The sequence below is a fragment of the Clinocottus analis genome, unplaced genomic scaffold, assembly GCF_023055335.1.
Source record: "Clinocottus analis isolate CAN_PGR_092001 unplaced genomic scaffold, fCliAna1.0.p SCAF_9, whole genome shotgun sequence".
Taxonomy (NCBI): Eukaryota; Metazoa; Chordata; class Actinopteri; order Perciformes; family Cottidae; genus Clinocottus; species Clinocottus analis.
In genome coordinates, this window is record NW_027176251.1 from 14,593,126 (window position 1) to 14,611,434 (window position 18,309).

An 18,309-nucleotide genomic window follows, 5' to 3' on the forward strand; every position below is an offset into this window, starting at 1 on the left:
TCGGGATGCATGAAAAGTTCTTCCGGAGGTGGGAGTTGAAGACCTTCCGGACAGGATCCTCAGCCAGACGTTCCCAGTTCACCCTCATAACACGTTTGGTCTTGCCAGGACTTTCCTGACATCTCCCCCGCCATCTGATCCAACTCACCACCAGGTGGTGATCAGTTGACAGCTCTGCTCCTCTCTTCACCCGAGTGTCCAAGACATACGGCCGCAGGTCAGATGATACGATTACAAAGTGGATCATTGATCTTTGGCCTAAGGTGTTCTGGTACCAAGTACACTTATGAACCACCTTATGCTCGAACATGGTGTTTGTGATGGCCAAACCGTGGCTAGCACAAAAGTCCAACAGCAGAACACCGTTCGGGTTCAGATCGGGCAAGCCGTTCCTCCCAATCACCCCCCGCCAAGTTTCACTGTCATTACCCACGTGACCGTTGAAGTCTCCCAGGAGAACTATAGAGTCGGCAGGAGGCGCCCTCTCCAGGACCCCTCCAACCAACTCCAAGAAAGCCGGATACTCTGAGCTGCTGTTCGGTGCATAAGCACAAACAACAGTCAGAGCCTTACTCCCCGCAACCCAGAGGCGCAGGGAGGCGACCCTCTCGCTCACCGGAAAAAACTGCAACATAGCGGCGCTCAGCCGGGGGCTCGTGAGTATCCCCACTCCCGCCCGGCGCCTCTCACCCTGGGCAACTCCAGAAAAGGACAAAGTCCAACCCTTCTCCAGGAGCTTAGTTCCAGAGCCCTTGCTGTGCGTGGAGGTGAGCCCACCTATATCTAGCTGGTACCGCTCCACCTCCTGCACCAGCTCCGGCTCTTTCCCCGCTAGCGAGATGACGTTCCACGTTCCTAGAGCTAGTCCATGCTGCCGGCAATCGGCTCGCCTAGGTCTTCCACCTGGCCTGCCGCCCGGTCTGCACTGCACCCGACCCCGATGGTCCTCTCCGCGGGTGGTGAGTCCACGGAGTGGGAGCGACACCATGATTTTTTTTCGGGCGACTCGCCGATTCTTGGCATTTTGCCAAAAGCCGATCTTCATGAGATATCCGTGAGGTCTTTTCTGCTGTTGCGTCTTTAATCAGAAAACAGACCTCAGCTCATTAAGCATTATTTGAGAGCATGTATCAAATCTACAACCCCGTTTATTAAAGATGTGTAGAGGAAAGCAGCTCACTGAGCCACTGATGCAACCTAATGCTCACACATCTGCACCTATTCTGTTTTGTTTTGCAAAAAAATAGTGTATTGTTTTCCACAATAAGCTATTTAGTAGTAACTAAATATTAGTTATTTTTGCACGGATATAATATTATTTACATTTTTCTAACAAAGTGATAAAAACATGTTTTTCCTACCATCATTGTTGTGGAAATTGTTAATAATTATTGTGAGGAATAATTAACATTGATATGTGATCAGACAGTTCACATAGAGGATAATTAAAAGGTGATCTGTGCAACTTTGTTGTTCAGGAAGTTTGTATCAAACAAGTAGCCCTTCGGTTTATTTTGTACCTCGAAGTATCTCTCGGTTCCAAAAAGGTTTTTGACCCCTGATTTACACCTAGCCACCACAGTCTATTACGCAGCGACCAAAAAGAAAGATAGAAGTGGCTTTCGCAATTTAGAGAACAAAAACAAACAAGGTACGGACACGCTGTCCTTTACTCAGGGCCAGAGAAAAAAATGTGAGTATGTTCTTTAAAGCCTTACAGCCAAAATAAGAATAACTAATCTTTACTGGGGTAATGTCACGTTTTAGAATTGGGGGTATTGTGGAAAGCCTACCATCTTCTCTCAGATAAAGCTGAAGCCATTTTGAAAGCATCAAAACCTAAAACAAAAAGACAAAGGATGTCATTTTTGGGGATGACTAATTTCTGCAGAAGTTGGGTCCCTAATTATGCTGAATTGGGAGAACCTCTGTCGAAATGAATTCATGACAAACTTATGACAGCACATGATAAGTTAATGGCAGCCTCGATGGCTGTGCAAACTGTATGCACCGATAGTATTATTCAGACCTTTAACACTTAAAGTAATACATGCAGCAGCAGTCCAGCTCCTGCAGAACAAAATCGCTTACATGTCACCTGCGAGACACCTTCCATGCATGGCAGTGTTGCTTCTACAACCTCATTTGAAACTAAGATATTGACTTATTTACTTTTAAAATTCAACACTAAAGATCATTCAAATTGAAAAGATATGATTTCTGAAGGTTTCCTGAAGGTGGATTGGTATTTGCCTAAATGTGATTATTATATAGATATGCAGCCCTTTTGAGTCATGGGTTGAATCATGTCTCAAACAGGAGGGAGGTATCTATGGGCAAAGAAGGTGTTTACAGCTTTGCTAATCACTCAAATAAAATTTTTGACAGAACCAGAATATCTATTCTTTTCAATATATTTGCATGCTTTTATTGAACTCAACCAAAAGAAGGTTTAAACGATTATGGATGTGTTTTCAAAATAGACTGAAGTATTTTTAACTAAATAACCAGATGCTTTAAACAGTGGCAAAAGCCTTGACGAAGACATAATACCGAGGTTCGGGATACACAAGAAAGAATTTACTGTGATAACGACACACATTATGTTAACAAAGTTAGAACACATTTGGCTGCTGTATCTGGTACAAAGGTGAAATATCCATGTTCACTGTCCACCGTCAGCAAGACTAATTTATAAAAGAGGTTTTTTTTACTGCACATGGCTTTTCTAAATACTTAAACAAAAATCTAGATAGTAATTTAGTTTAAGGGAAATAAATATTTGTTTTAACACACACACACACACACACACACACACACATGCCGTTGTCATATGTTCATGAGTCAATGCATTTGTTTGTTTTGAGGGATTTGCTCCTCAATGAACAGAAACAGTGATGATGTGATGCTGCCATCTACTGGTGGAATCAGATATGTTTAAAGTGACCAAGCGATCGTCTGCAAGATTTGTTTGACTTTGGCGTCAATGGAATTCTGCTTTCTATATTTCACGTTTTATAATTACGTGCTACACCCATGTGTGTGTGTGTGTGTGTGTGTGTGTGTGTGTGTGTGTGTCATTTGCATTCAGCGCTATGGGAGAATTAAACAATGTCTCTCACGCAAACGCGTCTGAACATGTTTGACTTCGGTCTTCAGGTATGTTTTCTTTTATTCCAAAAGAAAAGAAAGAAAACCTGTACTCATCGGTTAGTTAGACTTTCTCCCTGAATACAATAAATCAGAAACAGAATGGGTATACTGTCCATTTAGTTCTCATTTTCCACTAAGCTGATATCATGAGACCACAAGGGACATGCCAGATATGACAGTAAAGCCCACGTGATGCTTTACCTTTCACTGAATGTCAGAGCACTTTGTATGCTCCATAGGGTGGCAACACATACTTTGTATGTGCCAGAGGGTGGCAACACATACTTTGTTATGAATAATGGTTGCAGTAAGACTCACAAGGCTCGTGAGTTTCTGGCTGTTTCTAGCAGAAAGATTGTTGCTGTTGTGGCTGTTTCTCAAATGTGTCGCGTGGAGAAATAATTTAAACAAAAGACACAAAATATCGATTCGAAAAAGATTTTATTGCAAAAGTGAACCCCAAATGAAGTAATTATTTCAGTTATAAAGAGACAATTGTCTTAATTTCTTTTCTTTTTTTACATTTGTAACAAAAGAGTCACAATAGTAATTTGGGAAAAGAATATGATCGACTGGAAGGCAGAACACAAACGCACAAAGTTTGTAGACTACATCAAACCAATTTTTTTTGAGATACTGGGCGCTTCCCCAGTTAGTGAGACTTACTTTTCCCAGCAAGCTTATGATTATTACGTAAGTCTTTTTCAAATCTATTGGGGAGTAGGTATTTAGTTTATTTTTCTTACTGCCTTCCAGGACTTTTCTCACAAGATGAGGTAATTGTGAGAAAAAGAAAAGACATGGTTGATTAATAAACCAGGTATGTAACGTGGTCTCCGCCTGCACTCTCTACATCAAATGTGTTTTTACGTACCTACGTATCTTAAATTGGCGTATTGCGAGAGTTATGCAGGTGGATGCTACACTGGCACAACACAGAAAGGAGTGAAGCACATTTAGAACACACACACACACACACACACACACACACACACACACACACACACACACACACACACACACACACACACACACACACACACACACACACACACACACACACACACACACACACACACACACACACACACACACACACACACACCTTTAGAGGGACCAGGCTTCAGCCACTGTTAATCAGATGTTCCCAGATCTAAGGAAAACAAACACCTTGATAAATAAAGAAAAGCAGCCTTCAGGGCTATGCCCAAAAAGAAACATGATACCCTAATGGCTAAGGATTAGGAAGTCCAATATTCAAACCAAACACGACTAAGAACGTTGGTGCATTTGGCATCATTTTCCTACTTGCCTTGATTACATTTCTAGCTTTTTCCACTGTGCTCCAGTCAGTGATCAGTCCATGCTCCATGGCAGAGAGAAGATCTCACCCTCCATCTCTTTGCGAATGACCGATGTGAATCTGGCCAGTTGCTCTGGGCTGAAATGGTTTTTCCAGTCTCCCACAATACCTAATATAAAACAAATACAAAAAACACATACAGTCGCATGAAATGCACTAAAAAAAACAAACAATTTTATCTGAATTTGTGCCTCACCTTTTCTGAGGAAAGGAGACATGTCTGAGTTCATATACATCTTGGGGACCAGGCTGAAGTTGGACATGTTGTTGGTCTTCATGGTCTTGAAGGAGCAATGTTCTGCAATCTTCTGAATGGTTGCTTCGCTCAAATTACGGCCCAGGAAATCTGAAATGCGCCGGAGAGCTGCAGGGAGGTCCTAAAAGAGCGACACATTTATGTAAAACAGTCTCTCGTGAAGAATTTTCTGCATGATCTTTACAATGAGGGCTCACTGTGAAGCCCTTGATTATAAAGAGGATAACGTTTGACTGGTCATATTTGAGAAGTATCTCATTGCTGTGACTTCATTTGTAGTTATTTATTTATATTTATAGTCATGTGCGACTAAGCTATGCTTTTCTGTCGTTTCTTTACGAATCGCAACAGAAGCCCATGAGAGTTCAGGCGAGTGTTACCTGAACCATTTCTTCATATGTGATGTGCATTATTCTGTCCCCCAGATCCGTGCTTGTCCAGCCCTTCACGTGGTCTGTCCATTTTCCAAACATCACTGCAGACAACACGGACAATAGACGACAGAATATAAACACAACCGCTGCTCTCGTGGAAATTGCATCTAAAAATGTGTCCACGTGGTGATGCACCAGAATGCTGAACCGCTCTGCTGGAGTTCAAACATTTTTCAAGTTACTTATGTGGTACGAGACCTCTGACCTTTGCCCTCAAGGAATTTCTCCATGAATTCATCCAAGGTTGCTGGAGTCTCGAGGAATTCGGCCATCTTGTGGAAGTGGTATGAAGACACCAGGACGTCCTTCGGGTTCCTCATGACATAGATCACCTACGGCAGAGACACAAACTCATACATAACGGGTGTCTTTTGTATTAAACAGGATTTATGGAAACGAGGCCCTGACAAAAGTAGTGTTAGCACCAGACACAGGGACAACACAGCTACTTCAGCTATTCTGGAAGGGGGCTAAAAAAACACTCTAAGTAAGGGTACATTTTGCTGAGAGAAAAACTTTAGGAACCTTGACGTCACTGTATGAAATGGCCTTGTTTTGACCTCTGGGGTTCCGTCTGCGTTTTCTCATGTACAAGTATGCACAGATGAGATCACACAAAGCCTCCGCCCTCTTACCTTGGCTTTGGAGGCGTGGAAAGAGGGGGGCATGAGGTGGTAAGGAAAATGTGTGACCAGGCCCCGCGGAGACTTCAACTTATCCACAACCAGTGCTAATCTTTTCTCCTCCAGCCACGGGACCCTGTCCCAGTTAGGAATGGTTTGGATCGGCGTCAGATCCCCCCCATTCAGAACCAGTGGGAGGATCTCCTGCATCCAGATGGTACCTGCAAAAAGGAATGAAACGGCAGATAAAACATGCTGCAAGTACTTCTACTGTAAGTAAAATACACATGCAGGCTTGATGAAGTAACAATATATGGTCCACATACGGACAACTCCCACTTTTTGGTTATTTTGGCAAATTGACACCACTTAAAAAAGATGTCAAATTAGCAATAAGCAGTTCCCGTTTGCATTGTGTCCATGGATGTGCAGACAACTACTTTGACGCTGAAGAAAACTTAAAATGTGATGTTTTGAAAGGAGAGTCCATACTCTTACTGTGATTTCTAAGCAGATTTATGGATATTTATTTGTGATGGCCATTAAAGATAATGGCATTTCTGTAAATCCTTGGTCCCTATGCGCCTGAATAGCAATAAGGAGGTATGGAAAATAAATCAATGAATGTGCAAAAGAGCACATTCCTTTTAAAGCACACTAAACCATGTGCTTGTCTTACCCTAATGAGGTAATTCCCCTTGGAAATGACCCAGTCCGCAACTTGTTCAGTGTTTGTCTTTCTGTGAGAAGCTATTGTAATGCTTGGAGGATTGTACTCTGAGCAAGCACACAATCGAGCACAGTTCAAAAATATTTCTTCAAACATATATCCTCACGCCAATTGAACATGTCAGTGTTGCTCACCAATAACTGTCACATGCAATCGTGACATACAATGGTGAAATGGAACCACTTCATCAATGCACATCTACATTAGAAATAACAAGAAGCTAGCCTACACAACTTGCATCAGACCGTTTTGGGATCATCTTTGACTTGTTCAAAATGCTACCACACTTCGGAAGCATTTTATTCTCCCAGACATTGTGAGCCATCAGGTAGCTAAAAAGATGTAGAGAACAGTCATTAATGCTGAACCGATGATCTCTCAGACTCTCGATACACCGCTGGGGACTAGTCCATGTTGAAAAGCCATGAAGTAGCGTTTCACATCATGCGTCGCCTTTAAAGTTACGAGAAGTTTTTAAATGATAATGAAACAATGTCACTTTCAATCCGACGACACTGTATGAGCGCAACATATAAATTAAGCCATCAGGAAGTTTCTTCATGTCTACATAGTTATTTGCACGCTCGTCATTGGTTCCTATATAAACGTGTGCAGTCTGTAACATTCCACATTGTGCAATTAACATTTTCCAGGAAAAGTACAGTTGGAAAACACTCCACTTCTGCCAAGTCTGGCGATTGGGGACACAAAGTCAGAGAAACTGGACCTAAAGCGCGAGCGCACACAAATGTACGAAGCGCGCGCATACATACACTCACACGGGTTACTTTTAAAGACTGTATGCTTCATTTTGCACTCGACGGTGCGGTTATATAATAATGCACTGAAACACTGACCTGACTTCGGGTACACGGCAACTGCAACGTCGTCGTCTTTAAACGTGAACTCCTCCGCAAACTTCAAGCTCTCCCCGCAGTGAGTCTCTTTCGGAAGCATAATCCCGTGATACAGCATATACATTTCTTTACAAGACATTTTGTTGCTAAAGTAACAAAGTGAAAACAGACGGACCACTAGAGCGATCTAACTTATGGAGAAAGCTGGTGCGTTTAAGTACGTGGGACATTTTGCGACTGACATCTGGGCGCACGCGTGAAGACTCGTAATTCGCAAACTTCATGACCAACCAACCAATCTTCAACCTCTGCCCATTGTTTATTTCTTATTATTGTGTTTTACCATTCTGATAAATATAGATTATATTTAAACAACAGTTTACACCGGACTTTCCAAACGCGACCTGAAGGCAGCTCGGTACTTCTTCCTGATCAAATTCTAAGCAAAGAGGACAGTTGATCTGATTTATGTGTATTTGTATTTTTAAAAAAAGCTAATTTAAAGCTGCTAACTTGCATACTCCTCTCTAGTTGTGTTTGAAATAAGATTAAAAGTTCCTCCATTGGCTGGAAACAACCCATGTAAAACTCCGGTGTGAACCAGGCCTCCAGATATAGAAACTTCAGAGCACCAAAAGGTGCAACACACAGAGAAACATTCTCTCCCTCAGGCAGCTTTGATATTAATATTACATCTGCAAGGTTAAGATGCTTTGAGCACATACAGGAATGAAACCTGGACAATATGTGGTGATTGAAGGCAGAAAAAACATGTCCAATGCTCGGTCATCCATCAGTTATATGAAGCCAACACATACTTTAATATTGCATTTCGGGAGAATTTTCAACATGCTTGCTCCTTGTATGTGTAAACAGGTTTGTGTCCACGAAACTGGTTCAAACCTGCTGCATCTTCCAGGGAATAGTGGAGCAGCTGAAAAGAAAAAGTTGATCCAGAAACGAATACTCTACCTGACTTGGGGTAAGTCACAGCAAACACATCGGAGTCATCCACAGAGAAATGTTCAGCAAACTGCAAGCTCTCCACGCTGTGCGCCAGAGGAGGTAAGAGAATGCCGCGGTACTGAATGTAGTCAGCTGAGGACATTATGCTTGTGCTTGGCTCAAGGGTTTCAAGAGGATTGGTAGCCTACGTGTTGCTCCTCTCTGTAATTCAAACTGGCTTGCTCTGTGAGGGAGTCTGAGAGGTTCTGAAGCACAATCTCCACCCTCAACCCTCAAACCCTGTTCCCTCAAGTAATCATTGACGTCAACTGCTGACTGATTGAGTGTAGTCTGTGAGGGCTCGAGCTTGTGGAGACAGGAATGGGACAGCGCTTTGCCGCAACATCACGTGAAAAAAATATGGTGTCAATTGTGTATTTATTTTATTCGTTTTATTCACTGATTTGAACGTCTACCTCACGAGATGATAAACTGTGGCTGCGGTCGAATAGTCAAATAATCACCTCCTAACGTCTAACCCTAAGCACTTTTCCTTGACCTCTGTGGAAACGTCACGGGGTCAAGGAAAGATGGACACAAGGAAAGACTGTGTTGCGTCATGCAGACAATTAAACAACCCGGTTCATATATTACTTATATTACTTTATTAAACTGTTTCTGTTCAGTTTCAAACCTGCTGAATTAAATACGCTATCCCACTAACGACGTGTGTCATATGTGGTTCATATCCATTGATGTTGTTATGGTTTATATGCAGATTATAATATGATCATAAAAATATGCAGACAACAGTTTATGAAACACCACACAACTTGATAGTGCTTTATTGTAATGTAACAAAACAGTTGATTAAAAAGATGATAATTATAAACATGAGTCAGGCTGAAGAGCTCGACCAGTTTAATTCTTTCATTAAAGCTTCTGTAACTAAAGTAAAATAAAAGAATGAGGGCTAAAGCTGAAGTTCAACACCAGAGAAAGAATATCAAATATAGCTGTTTTATGACTTTACAGCCGTGTTCAGCAACAGCAACGTAACGTTCATAGTTTTCCAGCCGGTTTAACAGATTATTGAAAGTATTTACAAGTTACGCAACTTATTATTTACATGATTGTTTGTTCTCGTGAACGGCCAAATGAAACGTTTAAATGTTGCAGTCGCAAGGGATTGTGGGTCAGCATTATCTCCTTTCCTTTCGTTAAGGAAGGTCCAGTGGTTCCTAAGCTAAAGGAGCTAAGTTAGGAGGCATGAAGCTCCTTTCCTTTGCGTTTAGAGAATTCGACCGGTACTTATCATGGCGGCCACTTCGGTACTACCGGGTCATTTCCCTCAGTTAGGAAGGTTTCAAACCAAAAAGGACTATTCAACCTCAGCCACTGTGTGTTCAACTTCACATTGCAATGCAATGTGGGTAATTCCCTTAGGCAAAGTCAGCATCTAATGTTGACTTATGGAAAGGGTTCATAAAGGGCTAAACATGTCTGTCACAGAGCCCTCAGGCACTCCACCATGTGACAATGGGACACCCCTAAACACTCGAGGACTTGGCGGGAGCAGTCCATAAGGGTTGAGATTGGGATTGGGCCTCATATTACTTCTGTCCCTTTTTTCATCATCAACCGTTTTTTGATTCAGGGGTTAAACTTGAGCTGAGGTGCATATTTAAAGATGGTTTGTTTGCTTACACACACACCTACACACGCCCATGTTGGGGCCTGTTAAGTGTTGCATGTTCTTCCCTCCCCCCTTGTTTCCATTGAGTGATTAGCCAATCCTGCTGCACGTGGGTCCCTGAACGCAGGCTGACCAATCAGCTGAGTGAGACCCGTTCGAAAGGAGGCGGCCTAAACCCTGTACATTTGTGCAATGAAGTTGGTACTTTGTGTCTAGAAACAATAGGTTATTGTTTGGTGTTTTGCTAGAACATTGATTCGAGAAGCATGTGAAGCCATGTTGTTTGTTTCTCTTGCAGAGTTAGTTAGCCAGGCCCAGTTTTGTAATCTTGATTTCTATTTGTGTTTGGCATGACCACAACTGTCCCAACCTCTCCCACTTCATGGATAACCTTTTTTTCTTTTTAAAAAAAATTATAAATAGCCACAATGTAGTGCGAATACATACTCTGTCAACAGGCAAGCGGGAGTGCTGCAGACTGCCACTGTTGAGGAATAAACATGTGATCTCATGTGATTTATGCACACAATTTGCTAGAATGTATATATAAATATATATTAACCAGATCAATTGTACAAACATGATGTGATATTCCAAGAACATTCAATGACCGGCCAAGAAGTCAACTTTACCTGAACAAGAACGACTTGCTAAAATCTGATTGGTGGGAAAGTGACGCGTCTATAATTCAGACTTAGGGAGTCTGCTCAAGAGGAAACGTTGAAGATGTAAGATTGTAGTCTTGAACGGCTCACTCTGCTGGTTGACCGGCATGTGACTTCATTTTACCACAGCACACACAAGCAGCAGCAGTACAGAGACAGTAGTGTTCCTGTGTATTACGCCTATTGTAGAACTTCCATAATGAACGCTTTGTCAAGACTCCAGGGACCCCAGCTGAGAGGAGAGAAGGGGGTCACTGGGAAGGAGGTAAAAGGTTTATTATTTCAAGCCCAACCCTTATGATTTCAACTGCTTTTATTCACTACAAACAATTTAGATTGTTGCGATAACTCGCAGACCCCATTTCTCTGGGTTGCCACTTTTATTAGACACTAAAGTAGATTATCTCGATCAACCTCTTTGTCCACCTGTTCTTCGACGTTCCTTGTACATGTTTTCATTCACTCTCTCGGGTGTAATAGTAGAGGTGTGGGAAGTCAGACACCTGACCAGATGTTGAGTCTTTTTAAGCTCAAATGATGAATATCGTTGTAGGAAGAAAACATTATTCACGCTTAATCATTTACTGTTTCACTGTTATATTCAGACTTCTTATCTTACTGTCTCCGTTTAATCTTACACACAAACTCAACATGTCTCCTGATAGCAGGGAGACTGGGGAATCTGTATGTTTCTGTCTGAAAGAACGTGCAGTTCCTTTGTTATCATATGACCATTACTTACAAACCGCTCTATGGGACGAGGGGAAAGATTCCCGATGAGGCCGAAGACGTCATGAGGTTTTTCTGTTTGTGGGTCATGATGAGTCTTTAAGAGCTGGTTCTTTGAGAGATCTTTGAGCACTCTTGGATATGCAATTTGTCTATCACCTTGTACTTCTGACTCCGCTCCTTCCTTGCAACGAATAAATGTTCCTGTTTTAATGATTTTACTCCGAGGGGTCGAGTGAATTTTTCTAACAATCGTAAAACAGAAATTATCTATGAAATAATGTATCCTTGCAAGAAGAGACAGTTATACAGAGTAGCAAAGAGTCTGTGGAAGTGAGAGCTTTATAGTCACACTCAGTTTTGTAGAGTGAACACATGGTGAGGGGATGTGTATGGGGGGGGTGTATACCTGAATCTGATCTCCCTTTGTAGTGTTACATTCTCCCTTTGATTGTTATCCGACGACAGGAAAGGGGATATGCATGCAGTCGGGCCTGAACAGAGTGAGAACTTCTGATTATCTATCTGCGAATGGTAGAAATATACTGAGCAGCTTCAGTGACCCACAATGTCTGGAGACAGAACGGTGTACAGGTGACAGTTTTCCCGGTTTAACAAAATAATAATTACTTTCGTAAATATGTTTACAAGAGAATACAAAAAAAGACAGTTTAATGTTTTTAATGTCAAAATCACAAAATGTTTACAATTCAACATAATGGTGATCATAATGCTGAATTTTTTTTTAATTAAATGTTTAAATCTTGAATACAAAAAAATTTGAAAAATCTTGCTACAATTTTGTTTCTAATATTAAGTTGTATATAAATAAATTGATAAATTGGTGGCCACACAAGGAACTATCAGGGGATTATTACGGTCATTCATTCACTTTACGATCTAATGCGAGCATTTACTCTGGCTCATTACAACACATAGAAAAGAAGTTATATATCAAGTCTCACTTCATTTGTGGCCGTTCTGGTACAAAATTCACCTCTTAAACAGACGTTTCCTGGTGTCACCACTCAACCAGCTGGTTTAACTAGTGGACCGACAGCAAAATAAGCTTCAGGGCATGTCTTCCATCAACGATCTCAATAAAAGGATAAAACTAACTGGTCAAACTGCTTAGCCTACCAGTCTAAACGTCAGATCAGTCACAATACCCAATATGAAAAAGCACCATTGGAGTGGTCTTTGCTGTTGTAGGGTAATGCTCAGACTGAAGAAGGTGTCAGGGCTTCAGATTCATGACAACCCAGGACCAATCTGGACCACAGAGACCGTTGCAGGCTAAACCCAGGCTGCTGAGATGTACTTAGTTGCTGTGGACCAGAGTGACGAAGAGAAACAGTGAGCAGAGAGAGATGGCACCGGTCAGCACGGCTTTCACCAACAACACTGTCCAACTGCCCAACAGGAAGACATGGACGAACAACCTGGAGGCCGACAGGGAGGAACAGTGTTAGGCACAAAACTAACCGAAAACGAGGCTTTAGAAATCTTTAGAAAGCAAACAGGCATGAATTCATACCGGGGTTCATACACATTTTGACCAGTGGATTTCTATGACTTTAAACCACATTTCCATGGCCAAACATTTTGTGAAATCTCAGTGTAAACATGAAAAAGTGATAAAATGTAGAATTTAAACCAAAAAATGAGAATTCCAAAGCATACGGTTTACTTTAAATGATGACACAAATGAATGAAAGACAATCGTTTGATTCAAATAATAAACATTAATATAGATGCATGTATGTATGCCTACTCATATTTTGAGCGTCTTTCTTTTAAAAGCATATTAAGTCGGCGTGAATGAACATCATGAACATATGAATATAATGTATTTCCATGACTTTTGGGATTTTATTTTTTTCAATGACTTTTCCAAGCCTGGAAATAACCATTTTACAATTCCACAAGATCGTAGGTTTGGTCTTAGCATTAGTAAGACAGCTTATAAAGTATTATATATACCAAAAATATAGTTTGTTGTATTTATGAAATCATTGAACAAGAATAAAGACAATTATTTAGATTGCATTGCTATTTTACCTGTTATAACTATCAAACTCTTTTAAAGAAAAGAAAAGAAATACTGTTATGTATCCTATCCATATTTAACCTCAAGGTGTTCATCCTCGAACTGCAAGGTATAGTAGGTTTGAACCAGATGTGAGGTTTCCAATTTAAAACTCATATCTCTTGTTTCGTTGACAGTGAGCGTCACTACGCCGGACTTTTAGATCACCGCAAACAGAGGATGGATCTGTTTTTACTAGCGGACGCTTCACTGTCTCATGAGCTGCCACATAACCAGCAGCAGTAGTTAAGTTTGGAGACGTGATCCACTTCCTTCAAATATATCTACTTTACTCAGTTTGCTGCAGTTGAGGAATCGCTCATCTGCAGCTTGATACTTTTCATCAGATGCTGTGTGATTGTTCTGCAAGAGTCTTTCAACATTAAATGTTTTGTTTGTTAATTTATCAAGCAGACAGATCAGCAGCTACGTTGGCAGCGAAATCTAATTAATATGTCCACGCAGAATGAAACACTACTTTTCTCCATCATTTAAAAAAATATATATATTATTAATAATTATTTACCGTTGATAGTTTACTGAGAGCCTGTGAATCACAAGTAGCTAGCTGCAGGGAAAGGTGCTTGACAGTGACATAATATAATATGACGCACATTTTAGTCAAACAAAAAAAACAAAATAAACAGAGATAAAGAGATTTGTCCACTTGGGAGCTGCATGAGGCTCCGGAGCTGCGGTAGCCGACCCCGCTTCCTCAACCTGCACTACATCTTCCTGCAAAGTCAAGACTCTCGTAGTGTTTCTGACTCGCCACTTGAGCCAATCAAATGACTGCATCTTGTCTCGCAGGCTCATAGGCGCCTTGGAAAAGGTGGAAAGGCTTTTTTTTTCTCTCTTCTGGGCTACGAGCATAGTATAGATAATATTACAAATACGTTTTGAAATATAGTGTGCAAAATTATTTTTCCATATTAGTGGGGACAATTGTGTTCCCAAACTTTGGTCGTGACTAGTCACTATGGACCTTATGCGAACCTACGCCCTTGCAATTCCATGACTTTGAGGTTTTTCATGACCGTAAGAACCCTGTTCATTTGTTTTTAATATACGTTTTACGACATGGATTCATTAAATGCTCCACTCCTCCTTCTATTGATCTCCTATTCTTTGCAAAAACGTTAACCTTTTAGAGTTTTCATTATTTAATTAGCAATGTATGCTAATAATCAAATTTAAAACAAGCAAAATAGGGAAAAATGTGCAAGCACTTTGTAGTTTATTTGCACGAGATCAAATGTTGTACAATCATTATTATTGCTAACGTTATTGCTGTTAACTGGTGCCATCTTGTGGTTCACAAAATAAATGCAGCCACCACACAAACGGTCCAATCAAACCAAAACTGAATTTTCCTTTAACCGAAATACCTCTTTTGAAAATGTGCTCATCCACCAATTTGTCCAAAGTTAGATTAATACAACAAGACACTCTTTTGTGTGTACTGTATGTGTCCGACTTACTCCATTAAGAAGGCCTTGTAGACACAGAGAGCCAGCAGCACAGTGACAGGAAGCCTGAAGCTCTTAGGAAGGTCATATCGCGTGAACATCCACACCACTGCTGCCATGGCGATGTAATGGACCTGAACACAGAGAAATAACTACCACTTGTAATTATTTGTTCATGACGTACATCACACACGATGGCATTAGCATATATCAAGCAATACACAGAAATAAATCCATGTTTCTGGACATGCACACAAGCTAATTATGCCATTGCAATTGTTTTTGTAGACATTCAACATTGTGGGCGTGAAAAAACAAAATCGCAATTATTTTTTTAAATAGGACAGCACCTCTGAAATCACAGGATACAGGTGGGATGAGATGAGAGGAAACGAAAAGACTGACATAAAAGACAACATGGAGAGCGAAGGTCAAGGACAGACGATTTAAAAAAGGCAGAAGGGAGACGGAGTGGAATAGTGAAAGAGCAGAAGCTACTCACCAAACTAATGTTAGAGTCAAAGCTCATCTGGATGTACTTCCAGTCAAACTCAATCCCTCTGGCTCCCACCCACAGAGGAAGACACCTGGAAGGCCAAAACATGACACAAACAGTGAGATTCATTGTTTCCCATTTGTGTTGTTGAAGTGATGCTGATGTTTCTTCTGCAGGAGCAGCATTACTGCTCACCTGGACATCACAAGTTCGGCCGTTGCCCAGCCCATGGCAGCCACCATGATCTTGTACTCCCCTTTACCAGCATTACGGGACATCACAAGGTGGAGACCCAACAGGTCTGCCAGGTCCACTGTGGACTTCATAAATTCCTGGAAAACAAACCAACACATTACAACCTCCCACACGAACTGGTATTCTACCGGCTTGCGCTGCATATTTATTGATAATATTTCACGACAAAGTGGAATAAAATGTTCTTTTCTGGCGTTATTGTTATGATGAAGTCACAACACTCACCCCAACAAAGTCATATACTCCAGCTCCCCCTTCCCAAGTGGGGAAAAATGTAGCGAGGAACAGCATCTGAAACACAAAGACGACCCGATTTACACCCTGCAAAATGAAAACTGACAGCATTGTTTGTGCTTTTTCAATGCCTGCTCAATGGTATGTTGAAAAATAATTTCACCACCAGAAAGCTCACTCACCTTACAGAGTTGGACAAACAGGTAGGTCGCTCCAGCCTGCACACATCTCCAGAAGGCATTGTACTCTGAACTAAACACAAAATGAAATGGCGGGAATTTAAGATAAGAAGGCACAGAGACTAGGCGGTCAGGCAACAATTTGGGACACACTGCTTCTCAGATGTCAGTGTATTTATGGTGAGAGAAGGAATATAATTTGTTCAGTAAATCACAGCCGCACATTCAAGAGAATCGCTAGACAGCGTTAAGAAGATTATGTGGGACTCCTCCCAAACCTCTGACATTACTAAGAAGATTATTAACAGACTTCTTAGTCTCTGAGCACATGTTGCTACAACAAAGAAATACAAAGAAACTATGAAATAATATTTTTTCTCCAACTTGTTGCAACAAAGTGCTTCTTTACTTTCCATATTGTACTAAAGCTATGCTTTCACTGGCCATTACTAGACGGATGGATATCATACAGTATACATGTCATACAGTATGAACAGCATGCATTCAGTCACAACACATGTTGCAGATCCCTGATTCACTCAAACAGACACTTACAGGCCACTGCACTTGTACGTTATAAAGTAAGGGAAATAGGCCAGGGCGAAGCAGTTCCCGAAGTGAAACAGAGTCATGATGTCCGGTCACAAAACTCAGCTCCCTGGAAAGAAAGTGGGATGAAGGAGATTCGATTCAACAGACTGGTGATGAAACATAACTTGTTGTTTTTTTGCAACAAAAAAATAAAAAATTATACATCCCCATTTTGTCAAATATTAAAAGTTGTTAAATACACAGCTTTCTATAGACCAATGAGAGAAAACAATGCCTTGTTTCAACAGCCCCAAACACAAAGTTAGTCGGTCAAAACAAGTTAAAACTCAGCGTCCCCTCAAAATGACAAAGCAGCAAATCATTGCACTTGAGAAGCTAAACCCGGATAATGTGACGATAGAAGTATCGAAGAAATATTAATGACAAAAACAAACATTTCTACATTGCTGCTGGTTGATTGGCTCATCGATTATTTGATTCATTGTTTCAACACTTGTGTGACCATCATTTGTAGACACATTCAATTCTTTTTTACTTCTTGATTTGACATGTTAATGTATAGTTCCCACTTTCTGAGGGAGTCACGATCCTGTACCGTGTCACGCTGGAGCCACATCGGTACAAACAGGCTAACAGGCGGATTTGCAGTGTTTGCAGAGCAACAGAAAGGCTGTCATTGTCGAATAAAAATGTTTAGCAGGTGTCTTCAAGGCTTCATCCACAGAGCTATTAAGATAAAACAACGTTAAAGGCATTGAGGAAATAAATAATCTGGACATAAGCTGTTCGTTAGCTGAACCAACGTTACCATCCTGTCGGCACGCAAGACACGTTTCTTTATCTTAAGGACACGTTTGTCTCTGTCGTGTTTCACCACAAAGCTATCGTCTTTATTTAGCTACCATTTCAGCAACATGGCAGCAACCGTAACACAGAGCCGTTCAATGACAGCGCTTACTACGTTTGTTGAGCTGGAGGAGGCAGGCTGTCGTGCTGCGGCTCGTCGAATGACAAACGGAAGTGGGATCGGCTCAACCTCCAAATACGTCCGACTACACCCGGAGTAATGTACCCATTCGTTCCACAGAGGCTCTACATTTTTTCAAACACACACACACACACACACACACACACACAGTAAGTATGGATCGGATTTGGTTAAATTGGAGTCAGTTATTAGCATTAAATATCATGGGTCATGTTTATGCCTTGTATATCTGTGAAAGTACTTTGTAAACCCTGTGTTTAGTGCTATATAGTGCTATAAGTGCTATAATAATATAGTTATTAATATTATTATTATGAATAATAATAATACATATCTTGGTTAACATTTATACCTTCTCCAACATCCCAAATGATGTAAGTATGTCGTCAGAAATCCTACCCTCAAGAACAGCCAGACATTAATGAACAATGGAGATTTTTGAGCATTCAAAAATAGCTGATAACTGAATTATGTCATGCTCATGTGTAGTCAGAAGCAAAACATGCTAGATCCACAATGAATAATAAAACGGATGAAATGTGTATTGAGATGTATTAGCTTCAAATGTTTGGCCTAACATTTAATTTTTCTTACAA

General features: G+C 40.9%; 2 protein-coding genes across 4 annotated transcripts; both read right to left on the minus strand.

The window, feature by feature from the left end:
* Window positions 1-3,616: 3,616 nt before the first annotated feature.
* Window positions 3,617-8,604, minus strand: LOC137781387 (sulfotransferase 2B1-like). Of its 2 annotated transcripts, none has more exons than XM_068570117.1 (6): window positions 8,389-8,604; window positions 5,842-6,050; window positions 5,412-5,538; window positions 5,153-5,247; window positions 4,713-4,893; window positions 3,617-4,625 (listed from the first exon to the last, which is right to left on the minus strand). In XM_068570117.1, exons 1-6 carry the CDS (start codon window positions 8,522-8,524, stop codon window positions 4,510-4,512), a joined length of 864 nt encoding a protein of 287 aa, XP_068426218.1. In that variant the 5' UTR covers window positions 8,525-8,604; the 3' UTR covers window positions 3,617-4,509. The 2 variants fall into 2 exon arrangements, with proteins under 2 accessions (XP_068426218.1, XP_068426217.1); XM_068570116.1 differs by lacking the exon at window positions 8,389-8,604 and adding an exon at window positions 7,417-7,615.
* A 3,512-nt stretch (window positions 8,605-12,116) lies between these two features.
* On the minus strand, window positions 12,117-17,746 carry tmem147 (transmembrane protein 147). Of its 2 annotated transcripts, none has more exons than XM_068570140.1 (8): window positions 17,684-17,746; window positions 16,729-16,831; window positions 16,177-16,246; window positions 15,986-16,051; window positions 15,701-15,837; window positions 15,512-15,596; window positions 15,022-15,143; window positions 12,117-12,893 (listed from the first exon to the last, which is right to left on the minus strand). In XM_068570140.1, exons 2-8 carry the CDS (start codon window positions 16,803-16,805, stop codon window positions 12,773-12,775), a joined length of 678 nt encoding a protein of 225 aa, XP_068426241.1. In that variant the 5' UTR covers window positions 16,806-16,831; window positions 17,684-17,746; the 3' UTR covers window positions 12,117-12,772. The 2 variants fall into 2 exon arrangements, with proteins under 2 accessions (XP_068426241.1, XP_068426242.1); XM_068570141.1 differs by lacking the exon at window positions 17,684-17,746 and adding an exon at window positions 17,534-17,669.
* Window positions 17,747-18,309: the final 563 nt, after the last annotated feature.

Bases quoted from the DNA above. Each gene is read 5' to 3' on its own strand.
- LOC137781387 (XM_068570116.1), bottom strand. From the start codon at position 7,555: ATGTCTTGTAAAGAAATGTATATGCTGTATCACGGGATTATGCTTCCG. The intron at 4,894-5,152 runs GTAACACTCGCC...TCGCTCTTTTAG, and splicing joins CATATGAAGAAATGGTTCAG to GACCTCCCTGCAGCTCTCCG. The intron at 4,626-4,712 runs GTGAGGCACAAA...GTTTTATATTAG, and splicing joins GTCTCCTTTCCTCAGAAAAG to GTATTGTGGGAGACTGGAAA.
- tmem147 (XM_068570140.1), bottom strand. From the start codon at position 16,805: ATGACTCTGTTTCACTTCGGGAACTGCTTCGCCCTGGCCTATTTCCCT. The intron at 16,247-16,728 runs GTAAGTGTCTGT...TTTTGTGTTTAG, and splicing joins ACGTACAAGTGCAGTGGCCT to TTCAGAGTACAATGCCTTCT. The intron at 15,144-15,511 runs GTGAGTAGCTTC...CTCTGTGTTCAG, and splicing joins TTGACTCTAACATTAGTTTG to GTCCATTACATCGCCATGGC.